At 44.1% G+C, this 23,732-nt stretch overlaps 1 protein-coding gene across 1 annotated transcript in view; it reads left to right on the top strand.

Annotated features, from left to right (window-relative positions):
• The first annotated feature begins 2,373 nt into the window (after positions 1-2,373).
• LOC128351274 (zinc finger protein 345-like) overlaps positions 2,374-23,732 on the top strand; it is a 28,301-nt gene continuing 6,942 nt past the window's right edge. The window contains exons 1-2 of the mRNA XM_053310663.1: positions 2,374-2,456; positions 18,683-20,688. Coding sequence (XP_053166638.1) covers positions 18,838-20,688 — 1,851 coding nt within the window. The 5' untranslated portion in view covers positions 2,374-2,456; positions 18,683-18,837. The remainder of the gene's footprint in view (positions 2,457-18,682; positions 20,689-23,732) is intronic.

Raw genomic sequence — 23,732 nt, 5'->3', positions numbered from 1 at the left:
TGCAGGGCCATTTGCTCTCTGGTCCTTTAACTTCACCTACACCCTACTTACTGTATGCTCTCTGCGATAATTAACTGAAGTTAGCTTGTTCTCAGATACAAGGATGTGGCTAAAGATGGATTTGGGGGGCGGGGGCACGGATCCACTCTGATAAGCCTCAAGGAGAAAAACCACAAACTGTCCTTCTATGAGGAATGCTGGAAGGTCCCTGGTTCGGTTCGGTTTTTTGCTGATAACAACTGGACTGAATCATGTTGTTTGCACAGTTAAAGCCATTAGATCTGTTAAGTTCAACAGATCTTAACAGAGTACAGACTTGGTGACCTGTTTCTAAAGGTTTGTGTTAGCTTACTGGGATTTGGAGGCATCCTGCCTCTGAGCCTGCAGGTGGCCTATAGTCATCTGGGCTAGTAGCCATTGCTCGGCCTGTCCTCCATGAATGCTCTGAGCCCTTTTTAAAGCCATCCAGACTGGTGGCCAACACCACCTCCCATGGCAGAGAATCCCATAGATGGACTAAGCATTGGGAAAGGGCCATCTGGAAGGCCTTGGTTAAGTCCCTACATTGAGTGTGATGTGGAATTTACTGAAAAGTTAATAAAATACCGGGGGGGGGGCACTATAGCACACACAGGAGAGCCTGACGTAAGGAAACCCAACACCAGTCAGGCCAAACACCTGCCGTAGCAAAAAGGGTTTTACCTGTTGAGAGAGCATCATGAGAGAAGGGGCCAGATGGTGGATCTCCTGAGGCAGGGAGTTCCAAAGCCTAGGCAAAGGGACAGCACAGTTCTTTCTTTGAGTGAAACGCGGTATACACCAGGTCTGAAAACTGCTGCATTTTAAAGGCTTGAAATGGTTGGAAGGAGGGCAATAGGGAAGGTGAAGGGTCTGCAAAACAAGTCCCGTGCGGAATGGTTGAAGGAAGAGCCAGTTCTCACCCCCCTGACCCAGATCTCCAGGTAGAGGAGAGTCTTGATTTCTCTCTTCTAATGCCTGGGTAGTTATAGTATGAATATAGTATGAATATATGTGAGCCAGCGTGGTGTAGTGGTTAGAGTGCTGGACTAGGACCGGGGAGACCTGAGTTCAAATCCCCATTCAGCCATGAAACTAGCTGGGTGACTCTGGGCCAGTCACTTCTCTCTCAGCCTAACCTACTTCACAGGGTTGTTGTGAAAGAGAAACTCAAGTATGTAGTACACCGCTCTGGGCTCCTTGGAGGAAGAGCGGGATATAAATGTAATAATAATTATATATAGATATAGAGATAGATAGATAGATAGATAGTGGGGGGAACCCTACTGATATATCTATATCTATATCCACACACACACACATACAGACCAGATCACCTGCAGAATGGGGAGAGGGCAAGATCCATGACTGAGGTGAGGTGGCCTTTAGTCACTGTTAGGTCCATCTGTCCAGGCCAAAGCGGGGGTCAGGTGGTGGGGGGAGGGGAGAATTGCTGAGCCTGCTGTCAAGGCACGATTGCAGGCCCCACTCAGTGTTGGCGATCCAGCAGCAGCAGCAGCAGCAGCCTGCGGGAAACCAGGAGAGGACCCGGGCGAGCTATTGGGGGAGAACACCCCGGGCTTGAGAGAGGGCTCGGAGGAGCATCCGCCTCCTCCAGGGGCTCAGCCGTGGACATGAAGGGCCTCTGCAGCCAGTTTCGAGACAATCCGGCTCAGAGCCAGCCAGAGCAAGGCGAGGAGGAAGGAGGAGGAGGGCCGAGAAGACAAGGGGGCTTGCAGGGGGGCTTCTTTCCCGGCAGGCAGGCGGCTGCGACTGCCCCTGCCCCGCCCCCCGACTCCAGCGGCTGGGCGGGGCTTGCAGGGAGGAGGCGCTTCCTTCCTTCTCGGCCGGCCGGCCGGCCTGCCTAGAGGGGTCTCCCTGCAGAAGCAGCAGCACAGCAGCGCGCTTTTGCAGGCAGCCGCCGCCGCCGCCCTCCCCGCTTCCTGAGCCTGCAACCTCCTCCTCCTCCGTAGAGACAGCCAGAAGGTGCGTGTGTGCGACGGCGGGGCTCCCCCCCACACCTTGTCGATGTCCGTCCTGGAGTGTGCCCCCCCCATGCTTCTCCTGCTGCGGCGGCGGCAGCGCCTGCAGAAAACGGAGAGCTTTGCTCCCCATGGGCGGGGGCGGGGCGTTGAGTGCCTGCCTGCCTGCCTGCCTTTGAATGTTGCTCTCTGCTGCCGCCGCCCTGCGCTCTCCCTCGTCCCGCCACCTCCCAGCAGCAGCCCTGCTTTCCCCGAGCAGCCGCCGCCGCCTGATGGGTTCTCCTGCCGGGTTGTAGAATTGCTCCTCCTTTGAGCTCCGCCCCTGTGACCCCCCCCCCATCCAACCCCCCCACACTGCAGTTGCCCGGCCAGGAAGAGCAGCTGGCAGCTGTTTGCCAGGAAAGCGGGGCGGGACGGAACAGAACAGAAGGCAGCGAAGCCCTCCTCTCCGGGTGGGTGAGTCGCCCCCCTTGCTCAGATTAGCCCCTGCGGGCGCCTCTCTGGAAGGCGTGGGAGCCCTGCTGTGTCCTCCTCCCGCCTGGTCTCTGCATGGTCCCTAGACTCATCGAGGGGTCTGTGGATCCATCCCTGCAGCAGTGCCTCTGCTGCAACCCCAGCAATGAGAGCGCCTCACCTGCTGTTAGGGGGACGTGACAGATGCAGTTTTAGCAAAGCTGCACGGTGGATTAGGCTGGAGTGCTGGACTAGGAATGGGGAGACCAGAGTACAAACTCCCCATTCAGCCGTGAGGGTTGCTGGGTGACTCTGGGCCACTCATTTCTCTCTTAGCCTAACCTACCTCACAGGGTTGTTGTGAAGGGAAACTTATGCAGTACACCCTTCTGGCCTCCTTGGAGGAAGAGCAGGGTATAAATGTATTAATAATCATCATCATCACCTTTATAAAACACTTGTGCGGTGAGTAACCAAACATCTAATAGCTGAACCTGTGCTCCTCACCTGCTTATAGGGGGACGTGACAGTTGCAGCTAGCAAAGCTGCACAGTGGATTAGGCTTGGGCATGCTCCTGCAGCACGAAACACTTGCAGGCCCTGTCCAGATTACAAATACCTGTTCCCTAAGCACCATTTAAAAAAAAGTTTTAGAGATAATAAATGACATCGTTCAGAAAAAAACTTTCAAAAATCTGAAACAAATGTTTTATCAACGTTGTATGATTTTTAATTTGATAACCAAACCGTTATAATGCATTAAATAATATAAATGATATTGTTCAGAAAAATACCTTTCAAACATCTGAAACATAATTTTTAACAATGTTGTACAATTCTTAATCTGAGAACCAAAACTTTCAAACAAAGAAAAATTCAAACATCTTAAATATAGTTTTTAACAATCTTTAAAATCTTTTTTTTTTCAAAGATTCATTACATTTCTCAAAAAGGCCAAGACACAACATTTTATACATTATTTGTAAACATGTAATTTTTAACAATGCTGTATTGTAAACATGTAATTTTTAACAATGTTGTATAATTTTTAATTTGATAACCAAGTTTCTTACTATCTCTAACATCATTTTTTAAAAAGATGCATGGGCAAGCATTACATTTCTCAAAAAGGCCAAGACACAACATTTTATACATTATTTGTAAACATGTAATTTTTAACAATGTTGTATAATTTTTTATTTGATAACCAAGTTTCTTACTATCTCTAACATCATTTTTTTAAAAGATGCATGGGCAAAGAGAGTGCTAGTGGTTACAAACAGGGAGACTGAGCATGAGCAACGACACGGAAGTTTATCAGGAAAGAGGAGGAGGAAGTACTGAAATCTGATGGTGTAGGGGAGAATAACACACTCGCCTATCAGAAAACCCTACAGTGTACCTACCACTCCTTGATGGATATGACAAAGTGATACTGCACCGGCTCTAGGGGATCTACCTCCCAGATGCAACATTCTGTTGAGCGCCCCACCCCCGTCAGCCCAGCCTTCCTTCCAACCCAGCAAATTAGAAATGCCACACACACAACACGATGTACGTGTTGTATTATACAATTTGCAGAACACACTTCATGCGTGTTGGAAGCTTCAGGCGTCTTAGTCTCGCAACAGTTTTGTTGGGCTACATACAACCACCTTCACAAAATTCTTACTCCCCTCCATCTCTTCATTGAAACTTACACAAGATCACACACAGGCTTTTTTCTTTGTGCCAGTTAGTCTCAATTTTGTGCATACATTCATGATTAAGCAGGCAAAACACTCAAGTAGTCCTTGCTCCTTATTCCCACCTTTAAAAAATAGTCCCTACCTATGCCTGTAAATTCGACTCAATTAACTCATAATAATCATATAGACAATTAAATTGAACATTATACTGCTTTAAGGAATTAAAACATACTGCATTTTTGTCCTGGATTCTACAGGCACTGCATGTTTTGCATTCAATACACTGCCACCCCTAAGGCCTTCACATTTGCTGTCAACTCCCGAAAAATTTAAAACTTAATGACTGTCATACAAAAAGGCAATATTTATAGATGAGGTTTATTTCATGCTCCAGAAAACCAGAAGCTCTCTAACATTTCATAGTAGAGCAGCATCAGTGCTGACTATTCTCAGAGTTCACTTTTCTTCCCTCTCAGTGACACTAGGAGCACTGTTCCCTCTAACCGGGATTCCCAGATGTCCACTACAACTCCTAGCATTCTCAGCTGCAGTTGCATTTGGCTGGGGATTCTGGGAGTTGTAGTCAACAACATCTGGGAATCCCTGTTTGACGGGAACACTGTGGGTGGCTATGTAGTTATAGGTTATTAATTATTAGGCCACTGGAAGAGTGCTGTGCTGGGACTGGATATGGTCAGTTGCTCTCCCTTTGTTTAAGGCCACTTTAAAAGGATCCACCACTTTAAGAGGTGCCTCTTTGCTCAGGTTTGCAGTTAGCAGCCTTAAACTAGAAGTGTGCAAGTTTTCCACCTCATGGGGTGAAACCCTGTTCCACCTTAAGGCTGAATGCAGAGAGAGGAGCTCTGATAAATTCTGCTGCTCCTCAAAGTTATGGAGTCTCCTCTCCTACACATGGGGGGTGTGTGTCTTAAGCTGCCAATCTAGAAGCAATGCAGGTGGGGGGTGGGGAGAAGAAGGAGGAGGGATTCCTTCAGTCCAGAAGCAAACTTTGCAGAGCAGGCACAGCTTTCCAGATGGGGGGGAGCTGTTCCTTTCAACAAGCCACAAGGGAGGGGCTTCCCGTGACCCCCAGCCCCAATTAAGAAAACAAGGAGGGGGTTTTCTGAGCAGATCACCTTATTGGTCTGCAAGCACAGAGGAATAAAAGCTTGGGTTAACTCTTTGCCTTCCAGCTTCCACTTAGCACCCCCACTGAGTTTCTTTCTAAAGCGAAGCCCCAAACCTTTTTCTTTCTCTCCTGAATTACAAATGGGACTGAATGGACCAGAAGAGTCTGTCTGTCTGTCTGTCTCTCTCTCTCTTTCTCTCTCTCACACACACACAAACACACAGAGCTGCAGAAGCTCTATCATTCACATTACTAGGAGTAATTTACTCCTGACCGTGGGTTCTCCTTTGGAGTTATTTTCACAAAGAGAAAGGGGGTGGGGAACAAAACTCTGAATGTTTAAATTAAAAGGTTCTCAGGAATTCTGTACTTTGAGAAATCTGAACCTATTAGCAATTTTGGCACACAAGAGGGGATGTTTGATTCCAATGTGTGCAGAACATATTGGATCCCAGCAGCCATCACATTAAAAGGGCCATTTGACAATATTAAGAATCTATGTTTAACCTCTTGTGCAAGCCTGACAGGAAAGCAGATGTATATTTAAAATAGTTGATGCATTGCAAATGAATGTGATTATGATGAGGTGCATTAGCAGCTTCCATGAAAACAGAAGTATCCAAAAGACAATCTTTTGGCAGGAGGCACAGCCTCTTTCAATCTAAATTACACTAACATGCTTAATATTAAAAGCACAAATCATTCAGTGCAACCCTAAGCATGTTTACTTAGAAGTAAGTCCCACTGAATTCAATGAGCCTTACTCTCTATTAAGTGTGTTTAGGTTTGCAGCCTCCGTTTATCTTTGGACAATTTCAACGGGCATCCCAATGTAAAGCTAATGAAGTTAGCAACGCAGCAGTAGTTATTTCAGTTCTATCTAGAAGAGGAGAGGAAAGGAGCTCACCTTAAATCTGGCAGTTCCTTGAAAAGCAATGATCACAAATTCCCTCCCAACAGCACTAGATACTAAAGGAGGATGTAAGTGACTTTACCCAACAAGACCATAATATTATCTCCCTCCAAGCTCCCCTCAATTGATCCACTAAACTTTGAGACTCCTCTTGCTGCGCATCTGAGTTACTTCCGGCTTTCTTTTTCCTCTTAAAGATACATGTTCTCATTGTTTATCTTTACCCTCTCCCAGTCAGTCGGAAAATGCTGGCAACATTCAACTAGCATCTTCTTTAGCTTCCTTTCTTCTGCCCGGCATTAATAGTTGGTTGATTTTCAATCTAAACTGCTTTTATTTCCTTTACTCTCTCCGTGTATGTTTTAAAAAAACTTTTACAGTTTAAACAAATAAGGACCAACGCGATTAAGTTATCTTTGAGATCCCTTTGCAAGCTATCTGTTCCTACTGTTCTTACTACTCCCTCCCCGTGCTGCTTAACATAGATAACCCAATCAACACCATGGTGCCAGGAAGACCTTGCTTTAACGCCCTTGGCCCTCGATCCAAGCGACGCCCCGTGCTGCTTATGGCCCACGGCCCTGGGCCCAGAAGGGTTTGTGCGCCAGTGATCAATCACAAAGGTGTGTGGATTATCTGGGGCTTGTGTATCCCAACCCCATTCCCAAAATGCACTCTGGTCCTGTGGTACAAACTCATAATAGTTTGTGTGGCAGCAGGATCAGATGCAACAAGAGTTGTACCAATGAACTGAATGCTTCAGTAAAACATGCAAGACACTTCACGCTCAAAGGAGAGTTTCACTGGGTAATGTGTCACTGTTGCTGCTGCCTGTTGGGATTGTAGTGAGAGCCTGCATGTGGCAAGAGAGGAGGTGGGCGAGAGCATCGCTGTATATAACCTGTTTAATCTGAATTTTTTAAAATTTATTTATTTATTTATTTATTTATTTATTTATTTGATTGATTGATTGATTTATATACTGCCCTTCCAAAATGGCTCAGGGCGGTTTACAATTAAAACAAACTTGTAAAACAATGAAAAGCTAAAACAAATTAAAAACAATAACACAACAATTAACAATTAAAAAAAAATTTTAAACAAGAATTAAACATTGTCCCCAGACCCCAGCTCAAGAAGACACGTAGACTTAATATAGATGAAAAGGGCCACAACTTTATTAACTATTACACAAGGCATGGCAGACTGGAACACCAGGTGATTAATCACCCTTAGAGAACAGTGCGGGCCAATGGAAGCAGGTCAGAACTCTGAAGTCCTACCCATCACTCTACTGGGCGACACACCCTGGCTCAGGAATGGGCAGGTACACCCCACCCAATTCCTTCAAAGCCAACCCCTCCTTCTGTAAGAGAGGATCTGGATACTTCTAGGCATTCGTCCACCCCGGACCGCGCAGCCCAAAGGTTGGAGAAGTCCTGAAGCAGGTTTCATGGCAATCATTTTCCCCATGCTGCACAGGCCACAAAGGAGCGATTAACCAATCACCCTTTTACATATCCAAGGGTGCTCACCGATGTTCTAACCCTCAAATTACCACCCCGCCCGCACTGTTACTGCCATTGTGGCCGACCTAACCCTAACTACGCACCCAGAACACAGAACGAAGTAGGCGAAAAATGTTACCTGCTTCTGGTTGAGGACAAAGAGAGACTCTCTTAGGCAAGGGGGCCTTATCATTGTGGGGGGTGCTCCAATTCAACGGAGCTGCCGTAGTCCTTCACCAGTGCCCCCTTCTACAAAAATGCCAAGAACCCCACCACCACCACCAAACCTCCAATGCATATCAAGGGCCCCTGTTCTGTGCAAGGTTCTTGGGCTTTTCTCTTCTTACCCTTCAACTCACTTTGGCCTCTGCGAGTCCTTCTTGTAGCAGAAGGAGCAGGAAGGACAATCCACTTATGTTTCCTCTTACCTGCATTCCTCAGGGTTGATTCCCAGAACATTTCTAAACCTTCAAAATAATATTTGTGGGGTGTGTGTGTGTGTGTGAGATGAGTGTTGATTTTTGACCTGAGGTCGGATTCTGGCTTGCCAGATATGGGAGCTCTGGTGTTGGCTTTGGACTAGTATCAGGGTGGGCATTACGACAATTGTGTTAATTTCCTGGTAACTCCTCCCTGGAGTGAGAGAGAACTGGAAAATGAACCAGAGACTGAAAAACACAGCTTGCAACTATGAGCACCACCACCTCCCACCCCATTAGGCCCTTAGCAGTGGTATTCTGTAGCAGTGTCCGGGGGGGGGATGCTGAGCCTACACATGGGTTGACAGGTCTTGGCTAACATCCTGGGCAGCCTTAAAGAAGTCACTCTGGATGGGGGAGGAGCTCAGTGGAAGAGCACCTGCTTGGACCTTCTGGTCCCAGGTCCACTCCCTGGCATCATCTCCAGGTAGGGCCGGGAAGATGCCTGGGACACATTTCAAGCAACATGGTTTTTGTAGTCCACCCTCACCTGCGGGCCCTTCCTGGGCTTACTAATCTTGGCTGTAACACATGTGATGCTGGTCATGTGGACAAGACTGCAAGGCCCCCCCCCCCCCGAAGTGTCCCAGTGCCCCCAAAGCCTTAATCCAACCCCATTAAGTATTGTCTGCACTGACTGGCAGCAGCTCTCCAAAGTGACAGGCAGTGATGGAACCGGGGCCCTTTTGCATGCCAAGCAGATGCCCTGAAACTGAACTGAGCCCCCCTCCCCACAAGAGAATCCCTGAGAGCAGCAGACCATGCTTACGTGTAGTCACCCATCCAAAGGCAAACCAGGATGGACCCTGCTTTGCTAAGAGGACAAATGCTGTATCCTGTGGTGTAAAAAAGTCTGAATTGGACAATGTCTCTGTCTGTCTCTCATGCACAAGTGTGTACACACGTATAGTAACACATATAGTAAAGGAAATGCATATCACTGGCTGATGTTGGTTTTGGGGGTCCACATTAAGTGAGTGGTGTGGTGTGGAGTGGTGTGTCCACATTCAGAGAAAGTGGTTGGTGGCAGCCTCCTGTGAACCCCTTGCAGTCCAGGATTCAGCCCAGTGAACTCCCCACTCCTCCTCTGGCTCTGGAAGGAGCCGCAGCAGGAGAGTTCTGTGTGGTCTGCGAGGCATCCCATGTTTCCTTCTTTGTCCCTGGCTAGGAGCCCTTTGAGGAGGTGGCCGTCCATTTCACAGAGGAGGAGGAGGAGGAGGAGTGGGCTCTGCTGGATCCGGACCAGGGTGGATTTGATTTAAATCAAACTGATTTAATTCACGATTTAAATCAAGGTTTAAATCACTAGTCAGTAAGGCTTGATTTAAATCATAGTTTTCTACATAAAGACTAATTCTTGCTGGTATAACTTTAATATGCAAGTAGATGAAGATTTTTAGAATAACAACTTTTCATATTAGTTTTTTTATCCCCAGTTTAATAGGTTAATCATTCATATTTGGACAACTTTTCTGTTGTACTTAGGAAGGAGAAAAATAATCATTACCTTAATAATAACAATTTAAATAGATTTATTCAACTGAAACAATAACATTACAGCATATGTTATCTGCTTAAACAAACATCCATGTTTGTTAACTAATTTGGCTAAACAAAAAATATATATTTTAAGAAACTTAGACTGTCAGCCCAGCCTACACATGAAAAACTTAAATACTGTCCTCTGTAGCTCACTCGTCATCTTCATCTTCTTCTTTGTTCATAATCTGGAAAAGAAAAACAAGCTTTCCTGCTTTATCGGGTCCCAAACGATTTCTCAATTTAGAATGAATGAGTCCAAAGGAAGAGAATATTCTTTCAACGCCTGCAGAAGAAGCTACTGCTGTTAAAAGTGAAATCATTACTTGAACAGTCTCGAAATCCAAGTGCTTAAGTGACTTCCACCAGTTCACTGGTGTGACTTTCTTTAAAATATCTTCAGCAAACATATATTTCTTGAATGGTTCCCCCTTAGCTTTGAAGTTTATTATAGTTGGCATTACAGATGGATGATTGCTGGATACCCATGTCATAGCTAACTCCTCTTCCTCAGCACTTAAGTTTTGACCCTGGTACTGGATATTGACAATATTTGCCAAAAAATGAGCTGGAGACAGTACTTGTCCCATTCATTTTTTTAATGCTTGTAATTTAATTCTGTCCATGTGTAGTTCTGTTTTTAAGTGTTCACTCAGTTCCTTCCAAATTTCAACAGCATCAGCAATAAAACAGCTATTTTTCCGTATTTTGTTTAAAGATTCAGAGATGGGTTTCAGGATGCTCAGCATATGTTCAACATTTCTCTTAAGCCCAATGTTGAGGATTTTGGCCGTGACAGTGCCATCTATTTTATCTCGATTTTGTTCACAAACTGTCATCAGAATAGGCCAGTTCTTGATATACTGCTCAAAACAGTCCACCACAGAGTTCCATCTAACATCTTGTGGGAGCGTTAGCTTGGTTCCACCCATCCTTTTCAGAGCTGCTGCAGCAAAGTGATTGTTACGGAAGTATTTAGCAATTTCAACAACATTAGTCTTTATTTCTGGAACACTTAAGTCTTTGACTAAGAGGTGCAGCAAATGAGCACTGCAACCATATGTTATTAGCTTTGTATTCCCTTTGTGCTCTTCTAAATTTCTTCTCATCTTGGATACATTTGCAGCATTGTCTGTGACCAAACTGCGTACTAGACATTTGAATTTTTGTTGACATGTTATTATAGCTTTTACTGCCACTTCTTGTAAGTATTCTGCTGTGTGTGCATTTCCTGACGTATCAATCGTTTGTGCAAGGAAGACTTTCCCTTCTTCCGTTGTTATACAAGCACATACAATAGGATCATTGTGGACATTACTCCACCCATCAATACTTAGGTTAACAATTCTACCCTCCAGAGCTCTTGCACATTGCTCCATTTCTCTGTCATACACTTTATCCAGCAGTTTCCCTGCAACATCTGCTCTGCTGGGTGGACTGTATCCTGGTCTCAGTGACTGAACCATATTAATGAAATGTGGGTTCTCAGTCAGACGGAAAGAAGAGTTCGTTGCATAAACAAACTGGGCAATTTTTTCATCAATTAACCCTTTTTCTAATCTGCTAGTTTTTATCACAAACTTATCTATGGTGGTTCCAGGAGGGAAGGATTTTTTCTTTCTTTTAGGTGATAGTGCTATGTGGCTGTGGGTGTCTGATGATGATGCTAATGAAGCACTATCCTGGATGGATAACTCTGAAACTGTAGAACAGGAGGATGGTGATCTTGAAGGTGGATAGTTTCCAGAATCCATGAATTCCCCTAAACAAAAAAGTCAATGCTGTTATTTTATTGTTTATACAGTTTCTGCTTATTGTACACAGCACTGCCCCAAAAGGAATATTTGCTTTTCTTCATAACTGTACCAAATGACAGTAACATGCAGTAATAATAAGAAATATAATTTTGCTCAAACATGACAGTTCAAGGCAGTCTTTAGAAATATTATATGATTCAATAAAAATGTTTACCAACCTGAAGATCCTGCCTGTTCAAATGTGTTTCTTTGGTCATCTTCATCACAGCACTTCTCATGATGTTGCCTCATTCGGGCCACCAGGCCTTGCATTTCTTTGTTGCGGTGTTTGCATTTTGCACGCATGCCTGCCTTACCGATAGGTAAAGGAACTTCATTAAAATATTGCCAAACTGGGTCTCTTTTACGGCCTGCTGCCATTATAGGTTTTTTCCTCCAAGGAAAGAATGTGATAAACCTCAGGTCATACACGCAAAAAGATCCAAAGACTTGTCTGTCTGTGGCTATGCAGTATTGTGCTCAGAAAGTTTCACTTTCATTTTGTACTGCTTGTCTGCTTGCCCCTCCCTCCTCACACTTAGTTTCACTTTCTTCTTGTGCAGATCTATTCCACTCCAAACAATCAGAAAAATATTGTTTCTATTCTATTTCACTGAACTTCTTGAAACTTAGCACTGAAGGGGTTGATTCTGTATTCATAGGTTTGTAGAACAATAGGATTAAGGTCTTTTTCTCAACTCTGTTCATGTCATAACATTTTTGCTGTGAAGAAGAGGCATGTGATCTCTGCTGAGTCAAATTCAGTTTTGAGAACTGCAAAAGTAAACCAAGCATCTGTGATAATATCTTGTAGGCAGAGAAACTGCCCAATAATCTTACAAAAACCTCTGGAAGAGCATGACATTGTGAATGGATTAATGGAATTTATTTACCAAAAAAATTAAACATATACAGCCTTATTCTACATAATTAAAAAACTAATCTTTATTTCATGATGGAATAACCTTTGGATGGTAATATATTTTCCTCAAAAAGCATTTTATTTAAAAAAATACGATTTAAATAAAAAAAATCCGTTTTTTTTAATTTTTAAAAAAAAATCATTGATTTTTATCCACCCTGATCCGGACCAAAGAGCTCTGCACAGCCAAGAGATGGAGGAGAACGGTGGGAATCCGGCCTCACTGGGTAAGACACCCTCTTTTTCCCTGGAGGGGGAGAGAAAAAGGAGAGAGAGACCGGTCTGGCTCCATCACTGGGTGAGCATGTGGTGCAAATATTGCCCGGGTCTTGAGTTTGTGGGCCATAGAGAGCCAATGCAATAAAGAAGGCTTGTCCACAAGACCAGGCTGCTCTAAATGAGGAGTTGAAGGCGGAGGGCCCGAGAGCCGGGTCAGCGGAACGAGGAGGCGAGCAGCGTGCTGCCTCACCCACACTCCCGCCACTTGCCCAGGCCCTCTGTTGGGCCAGGAGCATGCTGGGAATGAGGATGTGCTAACCAGTATTTCCATGTTTTTATCGCATGTTTTTTGTGAGGCTGACTGCAAACTCAAAGTTGTCCCAAAAAACTGATGCAAAATGGGGATTTTTTTTGGTCTTTATACTTTTTATTCAATTTTCACAACACAACAGAACAAACACAAATAATACAAACACTCACAAACACACAGAATAAAGACTTCCATCTCATCAATGGAACAAGTGTTGTTAACAATAACCGGATCTTGCTTATAAATTAAACATTTTCTCCCCATTAGTTCACATAGAAAACAGCTTTGTGGTGCTTTTGAAACATTTGTTGTTAGCCCTCAAAAGCCTGCCAGAAATCCATTTTGTGATGTATTTTTAGATAGACAAGAAGAGGGTCCCATTCTTTTTTAAATTCTTTAAATTTATTTCTTAGTAATGATGTTAATTTGGCCATTTCTGCCAAATCTAGTACTTTAAGAATCCAATCCTCTTTGGATGGGCATTGACTGTCTTTCCATTTGCGCACAAATGTCAGTCTTGCTGCCGCTGTTAAGTATATAAAAAGGATCCAATATTTCCTCGGGAGAGCATTGTTATCTAGGGATGTGCACGAAAAATTATCGGTGCCGGCGGGGGTGGGGGAGAGTGTACTCACCCCCCCCGCCGCGTTTCCCCCACCGGCGCTCTCTGAATTTTAAGCCCCTCGGGGCAGCAGTGTTCCTCCCTGCCGCCCCGTTCCCCCCGTCGGCCGGAAGTGGCTGGAAGTCCCGATCGCGCGTGTGCCCGTTGTGCACGCGCCCGCCCGCCCACCGTGCGCGCTCAGGACTTCCGGCCACTTCCGGCTGATGGGGGGAACGGGGCGGCAGGGAGGAACGCTGCCGCCCCGAGGGGCTTAAACTTTAGAGAGCGCCGGCGGGGGAAACGTGGCAGGGGGGTAAGTACACTCTCCCCCGCCCTTAAAGCCCTACCCCCGCTGGTGCCGAATCGCCGAATCCGCCCCCACACCTGAAACGTTTCGGGCACAAGCCTATTGTTATCAATACCTAATAGTATTGATTCTGGACTCTTGGGAAAAGTCGTTTTGAATATTTTTTTAAGCTCGTTATATATTAAGTCCCAATAACCTCTCGATTTATTGCATGTCCACCATAGATGTAAATAGGAACCCTCTTCTTTCTTACATTTCCAACATTTATTTGACATATTCTTGTAGATTACGGCCAGCTTTTTGGGCATAAGATGCCATCTGTACATCATTTTCAAAATATTTTCCTTTAAATTAGAGCAAGCAGTAAATTTTATATCTTTTATCCAAAGTTTTTCCCATTTTTCCAAGTCCGTGTTATAACCAAGGTCCTGGGCTCATTTAATCATTGAGGTTTTTACTACCTCCGTTCTTGTGTCTTCCAATAGTAATAGGCCATACATCCTGGATATGAGTTTTTCTTCCTTATCGCACAACTGTAGTTCGAATTCTGACTTTAATTGGTTAAGACCCTTTTTACAGTCTTGTTTAAATAAACATTAATTTGGTGGTATTGGAACCAAGAGATATTCCAATCCTGCATATGTTATAACTTTTTCAATTCATATTTTACACCTTGAAGGATGAGCAATTGTCGATACGTGGGCCAGGATTGTTGTATATTTTTCTGTTTTCTGGATATAACTTCCAGTGGGGATACCCACAGTGGGATTTTTGCTTCTAACAAAAATTTGTTTTTCATCCATACCATATATAGACTTTTTCTAACATAATGATTTAGAAATTCTTTATTTACTTTTACCTTGTCATAAAATAAATATGCATGCCACCCAAATCTTAAATCAAATCCTTCCAAATCCAACAATCTTGGATTTTTTAATGTAATCCAATCTTTTATCCAGGTTAGGCATATCGCTTTGAAATAGAACTTAAAGTTTGGTAGTGCAAACCCTCCTCTCTTCCTATCATCTGTTAGGTTTTTAAAGTTTATCCTTGGTTTTTTGCCTTGCCAGACAAAATTCCTTACATCTTTGTGCCATTGGATGAAAATTGACATTGAATTTATTTTTGGTACCATCTGGAAGAGATATAACATTTTGGGAAGAACATTCATTTTAATAACAGAAATTCTTCCACTTAGTGATAAATTCAGACTATTGCATCTGCTCAGGTCCATCTTTATTTCTTTCCAGGTTTTGAAATAATTATTTTGAAACAATAATGCATTGTTTGTGGTAAGTGTCACTCCTAAATAATCTACTTTCCCCCCACTTTAAAACTGGATCTCAAAGCAAATCTTTCGATGTCTTCTTTGTTCATGTTTTTAGTTAATACCTTTGTCTTGTCTTTATTTCTATAGAAACCTGCCAGGTTCCCGTATGATTCTAATATCTCCAATAGTATATCAATTGATTCTAAAGGGACTTGTAAAAATAATACTATATCATCTGCGAAGGCTCTTAATTTATATCTTTGTGTCCCTATTGTCAATCCTTGTATTTTAGTCTCTTCCCTTATCATCCTACACATAATTTCCAAAACCAGTATAAACAATAATGGAGATAGGGGACAAGCTTGTTAAGTACCTTTTTGAATACTGAAATAATCTGTAAATTCTCCGTTAATCTAAATATTTGCCTTTTGTTCAGAATATATAGACCCAATCACCCTTATGTAATTAACTCCAAACCCTACAGTTTCCAAAGTTTTCAACATGAATTGCCAGGAGATATTATCGAATGCTTTCTCTGCATCCAAAAAATAACATGGCTAGTTGTTTGTCATTATGTTTTTCATAGTATTCTAGTACATTCAAGACAGTTTGTACATTATCCTTTATTTGCCTTTTAGGTAAGAATCCCGCCTGATCTTCATGAATTAACTCTACTAAGACCCCCTCCATTCTTTTAGCAAGTATAGAAGCATATAATTTGTAATCGTTATTAAGCAGGGAGATTGGTCTATAATTTTTAACCAAAGATGTATCTTGACCAGGTTTTGGTATTAATGTAATAGTCTCCTGCCTCCATGACTCAGGAAACCAACCCTTCATCATAATTTCATTCATTGTCCATTGTAATGGTTGGGACAAAACTTCACTAAAGGTTTTATAATATATAACTGGGAGCCCATCTGGCCCTGGCGATTTCCCCCCTTTTTAACCTCATATATAAATCGGGCTGCACTCTTTTAAAAAAAAATAATTAAATTTTTATTAATTTTAACAATAATCATTCACAACACATTAAAAAAATATGGACTTCCTGCTCACACCTCCTCGTGAATCACCAACTATAGAATTAACCCTTACTATAATAATAATTCAAAACATAGATTTAAACCTTACAAACACGATTTTGATCTACCCAACCTGCTAATATTACTAAATTTCAAACCCTGTTGTAAAATCAATATTAGGAAAATAGTTCTTTAAATACAATAAAAATGGTTTCCAATCTTCTTTAAAGCATTCTAAATTTTGGTCTCTTATCAGTACTGTAAGTTTTGCCATCTCCGCATATTCCAAAATTTTTATCAGCCAATCTTCTTTTGAAGGCAGTTCATTGCTCTTCCATTTCTGTGCATGTGTTATTCAGGCCGCCATGGTAGCGTACATAAAGAATGTTAAATTAGTTGTAGAAAACACTCCTTGTGAAACATTTTTATACATTACTGCCAGTTTTTTTGGTGTCAAATACCAACTGTACATCATTTTATAATAATTTTCTTTTAAAACATAACATGCAGTGAACTTTAAATCAGTTTTCCATAATTTTTCCCAGGCTGCCATTTCCATATTGCACCCCACATCTTGAGGCACATCTGCTCCCTGATAGCTCACAGGGACTTTGGGGTAAATCTACCCGAAATGTGAACGCACACCCTCCATTCAGGAGGAGATGTGAGCTAAAGGCCTTAAACACCCTGTGTGAAAAATTCCCTGGTGTCTAAAAGAACAAAGTGATGGTGCCGGGTGAACCCCACTGGGGAGGCTGTTACATAAATGGGGTGCAACCACTGAAAAGCCGAAATAAGTTATACAGGTGAGAAGAGAGCAAAACAAGAGTACATTCAATTAGGAACATGAAAATATTGGAAAAACCATTGAGTCCTGGAGATGGAGCTCCTAGATCAGGGTTTCTCAAACTTGGGTGCTCAGATGTTTTTGGACTTCAACTCCCATAATCCCCAACCAAAGGCCACTGGGGCTGGGAATTATGGGAGTTGAAGTCCAAAAACATCTGAGCACCCAAGTTTGAGAAACCCTGTCCTAGATAGTGTGGTCTCTAGAGACAAATGTTTGTACTGTTGAAAATGGCTGAAAACAATAGAGATTGCACGAAAGATAATTTGTAGAACAGGTGGGTCTGAAGGGATGAAAAAACCGATGGAGAGATTGATGGAGAAAGTAGCACACTGTGAGAGACAAACAAGACAATATCTGAACTAGTTGCAGCTGTGTTTGCACTGGGACAGGTACCTGCATTCCAGAGAGGTGGAGCAGAGGCTGCTCAGGTGGGGTGGGAGAAGGCAGGTGAGAGGACAGATTCAGTGCTGCCTCTAACAGGGATTCCCAGATTTTGTGGACTACAACTCCCAGCATCCCCAGCTGCAGTGGCCTTTGGCTGGGGATTCTGAGACTTGTAATCAACAACATCTGGGAATCCCTGTTAGAGGCAACACTGGACAAATTCCAAGGAGCCTTGGCCAGATGCCCAAGGTTGATCTGGAAAAGGAGAGGAAGCCTGTTGAGCAGGATGCTCTGCAGGATGGAGTAAGGGACCAAGGCAGTGTTTCCCGGCATTTGCTCATGGCCGAGAGGACGGGGCTATAGGTGTCCCCTCTGTGTAGCATTCCTGGGCCAGGAGGCAGATGATCGGAGAACCACATAGCAAGAGGGAGCTCTCGGCGGCAAAGCTGAGGCTCATGGGGGATCGGTGGCCACTCTGTGAGTGTTTCTGCCAAGTTCCAAGTAGTGGTGTACACGGAATCGTGGAGTTGCAGTCCGATGCTGGGGGTGAGGGGTGGCTCTTCAAGGGCAGGGGAGGGTGCACTTATCCCTCCCGCCGCTTTCCCCCCGCCGGCGCTCCATTATTTTCCAGAATCCATGGGGTGGCAGTGTACCTCCCTGCCGCCCCTTCCCCATTTTTGGCTGGACATGCAGAAGTTTAGTCTGCGCATGCGCCCGTTGTTGCACGCATGCACCTGCCACACACATAGCACGTCACGCACGCACAAGAGAAAGGCAGCACCCAGGTGGCATAAGAGGCAGAGTCTAAGAACAGACAAGGGGGTGCACATCCCCCCTTACTTCAGATGGGCGCAACGCTCACTTCACTCTGCACCTGATGCTGATGCCGGGGGTGTGGCAGGCCACGCAGGGGCAGGTGGGGTTGCCAGCAGAAGCCAGTCCCAGAACTGCAAGCAAGCTCTCTACACTACTGTCACTAACATTAGGAGCAGCTCTTAACATTCGGCATTCGGCATAGCACATTCTGGCAGCAGGAAGCGTAGAGCATAATTGGTACACCTGTTGGGGATCACCCCCCCCCCCACCGTGCAATAATAAAAAAGAGGGTCTAAATCCAGGCCTATTTGCAATATCTTCCCCATTCTTTCCTTAAGTAGAGTCCAGTTTCATGATCACATGGCCCTCAACTATGGAAAAAGCTGCCAACCTCTTGTTTGCATCTCCAACATTTCTCCTCATAGGTTCTCCTGAGAGCATCTTTTCTGACCAGTTTTCTCTCTTCATTCCAGCCGGTGACAGTGGGAAGAGGAAGAATGAGGGGGAACCCAGCAGAGCATTGTTGGGAGGTGCCAGATGGAGAAAGAGGAAACAGCAGCAACAAAAACTGAAAGCAAAACAGAAGAACAGATCAGCGTCATCTACTTCCCAGCAGGGAATCCAAAGAATGATGCAGAAGGAGACAGAAAGAAGCCTTTGCCCAGGAAGTAGGAAAGATTTCCATTCTGAAACGAGCTTTCAACGTCAGTGTGAAATTCAGCCAGGGGATAAAGCATTTGAATGCTTGGAGTGTGGAAAGAGTTTCAGCACAAGAGGAAAACTAAGTAGTCATCATAGAACTCACACTGGGGAGAAACCCTATACATGCTTGGAATGTGGAAAGAGCTTCAGCGTGAAAGGAAACCTTGCTACACATTATAGAACCCACACTGGGGAGAAACCACATAAATGCTTGGAGTGTGAGAAAAGCTTCCGCTGCAGTGGAAATCTAACTGCGCATTATAGAACCCACACTGGGGAGAAACCATATCAATGCTTGGAGTGTGGAAAGAGGTTCAGGACAAGTGGAGAACTCACTGTGCACCATAGAATCCATACTGGGGAGAAACCACATCAATGCTTGGAGTGTGGAAAGAGGTTCAGGACAAGTGGAGAACTCACTGTGCACCACAGAATCCATACTGGGGAGAAACCACATAAATGCTTGGAGTGTGGAAAGAGCTTCAGGACAAGTGGAGAACTCATTGTGCACCATAGAATCCATACTGGGGAGAAACCACATAAATGCTTAGACTGTGGAAAGAACTTTAGCACAAAAGGAAGTCTTACTATGCATCATAGAAGGCACACTAGGGAGAAACCACAAACATGCTCATTTTGTGGACAGAACTTCAGCACAAGAGATAAACTAACTAGTCATCATAGAACCCACACTGGTGAGAAAGCACATAAATGCTTGGAGTGTGGGAAGAGCTTCAGACGCAGTGGAAAACTTACTGCGCACTATAGAACCCACACTGGGGAGAAACCATATAAATGCTGGGAGTGCGGAAAGAGCCTCCGCACGAGTGGAAATCTCATTGCGCACTATAGAACCCACACTGGGGAGAAACCACATAAATGCTTGGAGTGTGGAAAGAGCTTCGGGACAAGTGGAGAACTCATTTTGCATCATAGAACCCACACTGGGGAGAAACCACATAAATGCTTGGAGTGTGGAAAGAGCTTTAGCACGAGTGGATATCTCACTGTGCATCATAGAACCCACACTGGGAAGAAACCACATAAATGCTTGGAGTGTGGGATGTGCTTCAGCCAGATTGGAAACCTAACTAGTCATCATAGAACCCACACTGGGGAGAAACCACATAAATGCTTGGAGTGTGGAAAGAGCTTCAGCCGGAGTTCACACCTTGCTATGCATCGTAGAACCCACACTGGGGAGAAACCTTATAAATGCTTGGAGTGTGGAAATAGCTTCAGCAGGAGTGGAGATCTCAATGTGCACCATAGAACCCACACTGGGGAGAAACCACATAAATGCTTGGAGTGTGGAAAGAGCTTCAGGACGAGTGGAGAACTCACTGTGCATCATAGAAGCCACACTGGGGAGACACCACATAAATGCTTGGAGTGTGGAAAGAGCTTTAGTACGAGTGGAAACTTAACTAGTCATCATAGAACCCACACTGGGGAGAAACCACATAAATGCTTGGAATGTGGGAAGAGCTTCGGGACGGGGGGAAATCTAACTCGTCATCATAGAACCCACCATGCAGTCAACCCATCTCTCTATACCTCTAATGATCAAATCACCCACTACAAGGAGGCCCCACCACCCGAAGGAGTATCCCTTGTGCGAGAGGATATGGGTTCATCATCCATGGAAGGGGTCCCTTCTAAAGAAGCATTTACCTCTTCATCAGACCGATGTTCTCCTTGCCCGAGACCTCCATTCTTCCTGACAACAGAGGAGCTGTCAGCCTTGGAGTGGGATGCCTCTACCACGTCCGTGAAGGTCTTGTCCGCATGCCTCTCTGTCTCTCTGAGCTTCTCCAGATCCGCCACCTTGGTCTCAAGAGAATGGATTTGTTCCCTGAGAGCCAGGAGCTCCTTGCTTTTGGTTTTTGGAGTTATAATACCTTTGCTTATATTTGTATGCTGTGGTATTCAATGTGTACCAAATCTAATTTCCTTGTGTCTCCCACTCTTTAGGTTTCTCCGCCCATGCCTGATGTGGCCAAATTCATAGCTTTATAGTATATGGGCGATCATGTTAGCGAGGCTTGAAATTCCATTCCATTTCCATTTCATTTCATTCACTTTAGCCTCGTGGGCGGATTGTTACAGGCGAGATAAGGCGTTTATTTTAAGTTAGTTATAGTTAGCGTGAATAGCGCCATCTTAGCTGTCTGCACTAAGGGCTGTATGTCTCCACTTTGAGAGAAAAAGTCTTGGACAAGCACCAGGCAGAGACAGTGTATGCTGGGGCATCCAGAGAAGTCAAGAGAAGGCAGTCAGAAGTCAGCAAGTCAAGACTGAGCAGCAAGAGAGTCCTGGAGAAGGTCCTGGAGAAAGTCCGTGTGCAGAGAGAGAAAGAGAATCTCTCTGAAGGCACAGTCAGTCAACCAGAGCTGAAGAATTTCCAGCACAGGCTGAGAGATTCAGTGCTGTGGCTGCAGCCGGAGCTGGGATCGTAAAAGAACCAGGCTGGACTGAGCCCCAGACCTGTGCTGTGAACAGGGCAAGAGACTGCCCGAAGGCCCTGAACATCCCGAAGTCTATTCTGCACTAGTAGCCAGTCCTCATCTGGAGAACGGCGTCTAGTTCTGGGCACCACAATTTCCTAAGGATGTTGACAAACTAGAAAAGGTTCAGGGAAGGGCAACGAAGATGGTTAAGGGAACAAGCCAAAAATTTGGGACGGAACAAAAATGTGAAGAAGCTAGGCATCCATAGTGGTGTACCCTGATGCCTGGAGGTACTTGGGTTCTTTTTCCTGGGTGGGTAGAGCCAAAAAAACCAACCCACTCGAGAGGTATCTTACGGATCGTTTATTTGCCCTTAAGTAGCAAAGGTGCTGCTCGGCTCGCGCTCAGAGCAGTACCCCGAACACAAGAGGAACAAGTACATTTATACACCTTGACTACACAACACACTTAATCCCTGCACAACAGATGTACATGAGTCACCCTTGCTACATAAGGTGTGGTTAGCCAAGACTAGTTTATAAGTAACTGGTTTTAAGAAAAACGTCTCACACAAGCATTACAAGAAACTCCTTACACAAGCCCCCAGCTCCCTTTCGGGTCACCCTTCAGGTTAAGATGGAGTCTCTTTGTTTCGGGGCTGTGTGGAGCTCACACCAAGTCCCCCCTTTTCTTGTTCATATCATTGATTCCTCCATATCGGGCGCCCTGTTCCTGGGGGGTCTGAAACACGGGGTTGGCAATAATAATTTGCAGCAGTTCCATAAAGGGGGTAATATGCTCAAGCAACAGCATCCTTATAATAATATCATATAATATCATTCCAAAGGTGATCACTCCAAGCACTACGGAGCGCATGCATCCCAGATCCGGCAGCCAACTGGTAAGCCATCCCCAAAGGTTGAACTCAGTTTGTTTGGCTATATTACGCATTACTTGGAGAGACTCTTTCAATTGTTCAGCAATTGTCTTGTAAAATTTTTCCATCCTTGTTCACATAATAACAGCATTTCCCCCCTATCGAGGCACAGGTCCTCGCTTGTTGTGCTGTTAAAACATCCAGTGCTCTTCTATTCTGCAGGGCTACCTGTGAGAGGGATTGCACATCTGACTGTAAGTCCATTAGCATAGCCAGGGTTGTATTGAAAGCATTTTCCATTTCACTTGAGATGTTTATAATTGCCCACTCTATTTTCATCACTCCTAGGCCTGGGAGTATTACCTGCCAAGCTTTGTGAAAACCTGTGTTCCTTTCCACTATTGGGTTCTCCTCTCCCCTCTTGACTTGGTATACAAAGCTACCCAGGTTTAGTACGTGGGAGGCATTTATCTGTGAATGTATTTCCACCCTGGGGGTGATGTAAGAGGGGGCACACTGTCCGCTCCACCCAGCGGGTAAGGCCTTATAAACTCCTTGACCACAGACCCAAAACTTCCCTGCCTCATTTAATAGTAATGTTAAAACATTTCCTAATCCCTGTTTCCCTTTGCCCATTTTCCTTTCTTGTTTAGACAGTACTTGCTTACTGTACATTCATTTTTCAGGTGAAAACTTCCTGAGTTGTTTCCTTCTCCTCCATACCACCCCTGAGTATAGGTTTGCTTCCCCCCCCCCGCTTTTTAAATTTTTTATTGGTTTTTACAATATCTTAACAATCCCATTACATCTAATTAAGTAAATATTGACTTCCCACTCACCAATTTGCGCGATTCATTAACTATACAAGTCAACCATTGCTATAGTAATTCAAAACATATATCCTACACATTGCAAACTCGATTTTACTCTACCCAACCTGCTATTATTACTAAATTTCAAACCCTGCTGAAAGGTCCATGTTAGAAAAATAGTTCTTTAAGTATAGTAAGAATGGTTTCCAATCTTCTTTAAAACATTCCAAGTTTTCATCCCTTATCAGTACTGTAAGTTTTGCCATCTCAGCATATTCCAAAATTTTTTATCAACCAATCTTCTTTTGAGGGCATTTCATTGTCCTTCCATTTCTGCGCATATACTATTCTGGCCGCCGTGGTTGCATACATAAAAAATGTTAAGTTTCTTCTGGAAAACTCTACTTGTGTTATTCCCAGCAGGAAGGATTCTGGCCTCTTAGGAAATGTCATTTAAATTTTTTTCTTCAACTCATTATATAACATATCCCAAAAGGCCTTTGCCTTCCTGCAAGACCACCACATATGAAAAAAAGTTCCTTCACAATGTCTACATTTCCAACATTTGTTTGGAACATTTTTATACATTAATGCTAATTTTTTGGTGTCGAATACCACCTGTACATTATCTTATAATAATTTTCTTTTAAAATATAACATGCAGTGAACTTTAAATCCATTT

Source organism: Hemicordylus capensis, chromosome 3 (genome assembly GCF_027244095.1).
Source record: "Hemicordylus capensis ecotype Gifberg chromosome 3, rHemCap1.1.pri, whole genome shotgun sequence".
Classification (NCBI taxonomy): Eukaryota; Metazoa; Chordata; class Lepidosauria; order Squamata; family Cordylidae; genus Hemicordylus; species Hemicordylus capensis.
The sequence above is the reverse complement of the archived record's forward strand: the minus strand, read 5'-3'. Positions and strand labels throughout refer to the sequence as shown.